Here is a 5,105-nt window from a genome sequence, read left to right on the forward strand (position 1 = left end):
TGAAATTTTTTTTCAGTACTTCCATGTAATAATAGGGTAGAATGAGGCTTCTCGATGACCGAGGCAAACCGACGCAGTCCACATATCTCGAAAACGATAACTCTTTATGAAGACTAAGTGTAATACAAGTATACAGCTAGTTTCGCCGTTTTATTCTCCACATTTGGACGGTGACAATTGTGTTCTTGACACTGCTAATTACTAATGAAATTCAATTGGAGCAAGGAGCCAATGGTGTAACAAAACCTGGAAGGTAGACTAGATACTAGAAAAACTACCCGACGAGAAATTTGCGGAATATCGCATTGCGACTATTCTACGTATAGTCGCAATACGAAAAAGTCCGTCGAACGCAGCCAACTTCACGTTGGTTGTACGAAGTTTCAAGTCGAAATATCACACTCGATTCAGTTACAACTTCACATTTATCGCAGCGCGAATAGTCGCAGGGTATTCAGCGATAACATTTTGCGGCAACTTTTATTGTGGATACCTATTCGCATTGCGAGTATCCGCACTCAAAAACGGATATGCGACGGATAGTCGACGTACACCTATTTCACCGCAAATTTCTCGTCGGGCTAGAAACATACTAGAAATATTAGAAGTATTCAGTTCACACACGGTATCTGTGATTTTAAGTAAGAGTAACTGTCAAATTGTACCAAAAAAAACTAGAAAAATCTAGTGCATACTAGAATTCTGTGCCTAACCCTTAGGAAAAACAGTCATCAGGGTAAAAAAAAACATTTCTATAATCTATGGTAAATTCCTTTTTCATCCATGTTTCTAGTTTGTGAATTAATATTTTCATGTCATTTTCTTTAAAAACAACTATAAAACTATGCTCTGTACATATGTTTGGTTACTTGCTTCAGGGATAATTAATTGACTTGATAGACGGTGTTAATGGGGATGCGTCAGTTCACCCCGAAAAAATGGTGGAAAATTGAGAAGTATAAGTGTATGTATCGAAAAATGCGCATTGGCAATACCTATCATATGACATGATGATAATTTAAATTGAATGATTGAGTTAGGACAGTTTTTGTACTAAATATCGTCCTCACCTATATGCGGGAAAAACTGAAAGTTCTGAAAAACGTAGTTCGATCAATAATCGACTATATTGGAGTTATTTTTGTGGCGTCTCTACTCGCATTTACCGTCCATTATTGTAAAAGCTTACTTGTCAAAGTTCAAACATCAATGCAAACATATGAAAGTGGAGGAAATGACGCATGCCGCCAATACTTAGCAAATGATGCACAAATATATTTGTTGTTGTACTGATTTGCTAGATACATTGATAGTTCATCAGGTCGGCGACATGATTCGTAGATGGCGTGTTGGTAGTATTTTCAACAGCCATTACATCGTAAGGTATACGACCCACCGTACTGTAATATCTTCATAAAAAAAAAATGAAGTGCAAAAGTTAAAACGGGTCTTGAAAAACAACAACCATTACAGCATTTAAGTGTTAAAGAAATTCGTGGGCTTTTAAAAAAATGTACAGTTAAGAATAAATTAGTTCTTTCAACTATGACGTCAATGTGCTCACGTTTGATATGCGTGAATGTGCTCACAATATATGGAAAACACGATCGCACGTTTATCGTGCAAAAAGTTTGACGAGTTCTACTATGGAATCATGAAACAAAGACATTGTATAAATAGTCGACATCTTGTTGGAAGCAGTCAGTTCATTGTTGACAACTTAATTATCAACAATTAGTGAAAAAAGACTAACATATTATAATGAAACTGATTTTAGTTTTATTGGCAACTTTTTTAGTGGCTACAGTATGTGCGGGGTACGGTGATGCAAATGGTTACGGAGGAGATGGTTCAAATTTTGAAGAAAGGAAGGGTTACAATCGTTCGAAAGGTTATGGAGAATCAAGAGGCTATGGAGTATATAGACATCGGCCAAGAAGCAGACGAGGACATAGGATAAGTAGACCAGGCTCATCATGGTATAATCCTGGAGGTCCAATAAAAACCACGATAGGTAAATCTAGATTTATATAGCTATAATGATATATATATGTACATATATATATAGCTATATAAGTCACATTTGATAGAATTTGAAAGTTGATATAAATTTTGAACGTGTTTATGAAAGAACGGCGTTGAGGTTCTTGCCAAATATTGACGGTGTCAAATTGTATCCTCGTAATTAACTGTTGTCGTGCCGACTTCGCGTACTAGCTGCCAACAGTGCGAGCGAATACGTTATATGCCACCGCCGAAATCTCTACAGTAGTTTTCATCGATATTGTATTTTTTAATGGAACAATTACATATTACACCGATGGAAAAAAAACTATAGTGAATAACGAAAACGTTATGTTCATAACACCGTCCAACACATGTTTTCGCACAAGAGAAATTCCGATTGCTTGTTTTAGAGGACCAAAAACCAAGCACTTTTGCATCATTAGTTTGTACGAAACCACGTCTAGATTTTTTTTTATCGACACATATGAGCAAATCACAAACATGAGCTTCGATTTGACAGGTAAAGCAAATATGAATCCTTTACGAACATTTTGGGTACTTACATGACCAAATCGAGTGATGTTTTCACATATTTCTGGCCGCATATTCGGTTGGTTCGATTTCAACTCTAGAGGAATCGACTTTTGGCCAAAAATCCTTAAGTATAGGCTTTTCAGGGATGGTATCTTGGCGCAAAGTTTTTTTCTCTCGAAAATATGGAGAGTCTACCCAGACAAAAACTCTCAGAATTGACTTTTTGAGGTACCTCCCGAACAAAAGTTACGTTTTTCATGCATTTTGCTATGAAAATATCATTTTTTGTTCAGGAGGTACCCCAAAAATACACTATTTGGATGATTTTCATGTAAAAAATTATTTTTCTCGAGAAATATTGGGAATGTTCTCACACAGAATCTCTTATAAATGATTTTTGAGGTACCTCCCGAACAAAAAATGATATTTTCATAGCAAAATGCATGAAAAACGTAACTTTTGTTCGGGAGATACCACAAAAAGTCAATTTTGAGAGTTTTTGTCTGGGTAGACTCCACATATTTTCGAGAAAAAAAAACTTTGCGCCAAGATACCATCCCTGAAAAGCCTATATTTAAGGATTTATGGCCAAAAGTCGATTCTTTTAGAGTTGAAATCGAACCAACCGAATATGCCAGAAATATGTGAAAACATCACTCGATTTGGTCATGGAAGCACCCAAACTGTTTGTAAAGGATCATACTAGATGTTGAAAGGCAGAAAAAGTAGAAATTATTTGCTTTACCTGTCAAACCGAAGCTCATGTTTGTGATTTGCTCATTTTGGCCTGAAATTTGTCTTATATGTGTCGATAAAAAAAAAATCTAGACGTGGTTCCGGTCATTCTAATGATGCAGAAGTGTTTGTTTTGAGGTCCTCTAACAAACGCCATCGGAATTTCTCTTGTGCGAGAAAAAAAGTTGAAATTTGTCGAACGGTGTAATCATCACATACCTGATGTTGAGACGAAGTGTTATCGAAAACGTTAGCCATCAATAACAAATTGTACAATATTAGGAAGTAAAAAAAAAGGACTTCACTTACCAGTAAACATATGAGTGTTTCAGAAATTTTTTCACAAAATTTCACCTGGATTCGATAGTTGGGCTCAAATGATGACGATTGATGCAAATATATTGGTTAGGTGAAGAACGTTATTGGGATTTTCCCCTTTTCAAACCATTATAAATCAATAAAATTGAAATTAAATGAAAAATAAAAATGTGGGGGATTTGGTTCCTCCAAAATGGGCGATTATCCATACCATAGGAGGTGGGAAAGATCCGTTCAGTCCCTCTGAATTGGCTATAACTCTTGATCTACGATACTATGAGATAAACTTTGTTCACAAACAAATTTGGTCATGGTGCTTATATTCATATGAGAATGATAAACATTAACCTTAACTAAGAATTCATGAAGAAAAACTCGAAAAATAAATTTCCTGCGTGACGTTCCGTCAGTATTTTTGCCCTTATAGTAAATAAAATTACAAATATGCCGATGGCACGCAAGACAACAAAATAGCCTTCTTTCGGTAGTTGAGCCCGTAGAATAAATATTTTGGTTTTCGTGAATTCAACAAGTGCGTTTGCAAAATGAGCGTTGACGCCTGTAGTCAGGTTTTGAACGAATTTAATTTTGTCAAAATGATTTTGCGAATGTTATTATTGTTAGAGTAATGCTACCTTCGATGAAAAGTCTATCCCAAGAACAATATCATTTAAGCAGTAAAAAATAACTGCCTCTATTTAAGCGCACCCAGTCAATCATTTTACTCGTAGCAAATGGAGTTTAAAATTAAATCCCAAATAGATTAAAAGCGAAATTTCGCCTAACAGGCTCCAAATACCAGCAGAAATATCGACTGAATCATCCTTGGCTGAAAAAGCGCCAAAAATAAAGACGTTTATTTTTTACTGTAAAATATCCGTATAGAAGCAAAAATCGGTTGAGTTGAGACACTAATTAAGAATAGCTGTAAGCCTTGAAATTCAATGTCGATACATTTGTGTCGCTAAGCATATTCCCATTTTTATGCTCAGCGACACATTTAATGTTCTTGGTTCCGACATACAGGAAGCCCAACCACAGATGATAAAACTCAACCGTGCAACGGTGTTCTATTTTTAAAATGGGCAAACTAACAAAAATACATATAGATATTACATATTCGTAGACGAACCGACCGAAAAGCCAACCTCAGCACCAGGCACAGGTAGGAGCCTATCCACTATATGAAAATGGTAAATCTTTCATAATATTATATTTTTTAGGAACGCCAAACACTGGATTCCCAACTAATCCAACTGGTAATTTTTCCTTCATTCCTTGACAAAGCAAAATGATTCCATTGCATTGATTTGTCCTTTCAATTGATTGCTAGGTGGACCAGGAACTGGCGTAACCTCCGTGACGAACACTCGATTCCCAACTAATCCAACTGGTAATTTTTTCTTCATTTCTGGACAAAGCAAAATGAATCTACTGCATTGATTTGTCCTTTCAATTGATTGCTAGGTGGACCAGGAACTGGCGTAACCTCCGTGACGAACACTCGATTC

The 5,105-nt window shown here is 36.0% G+C and overlaps 1 protein-coding gene across 13 annotated transcripts in view; it reads left to right on the forward strand.

The window, feature by feature from the left end:
- Nucleotides 1-1,615: 1,615 nt before the first annotated feature.
- The window catches only part of LOC129568622 (uncharacterized), a 4,997-nt gene continuing 1,507 nt past the window's right edge, over nucleotides 1,616-5,105 (forward strand). For 2 of the 13 annotated variants that reach the window (XM_055446754.1, XM_055446783.1), the window contains exons 1-4: nucleotides 1,630-2,014; nucleotides 4,721-4,759; nucleotides 4,818-4,853; nucleotides 4,928-4,987. In XM_055446754.1, coding sequence (XP_055302729.1) covers nucleotides 1,762-2,014; nucleotides 4,721-4,759; nucleotides 4,818-4,853; nucleotides 4,928-4,987 — 388 coding nt within the window. In that variant the 5' untranslated portion in view covers nucleotides 1,630-1,761. Of the gene's footprint in view, nucleotides 2,015-4,720; nucleotides 4,760-4,817; nucleotides 4,854-4,927; nucleotides 4,988-5,105 lie in introns of all 13 variants that reach the window. The other 11 variants (XM_055446820.1, XM_055446848.1, XM_055446803.1 and 8 more) reach the window with 10 other exon arrangements.

This window comes from Sitodiplosis mosellana, unplaced genomic scaffold, assembly GCF_009176505.1.
Source record: "Sitodiplosis mosellana isolate CC-2019 unplaced genomic scaffold, AAFC_SMos_1.0 Smas_scaffold_1, whole genome shotgun sequence".
Taxonomy (NCBI): domain Eukaryota; kingdom Metazoa; phylum Arthropoda; class Insecta; order Diptera; family Cecidomyiidae; genus Sitodiplosis; species Sitodiplosis mosellana.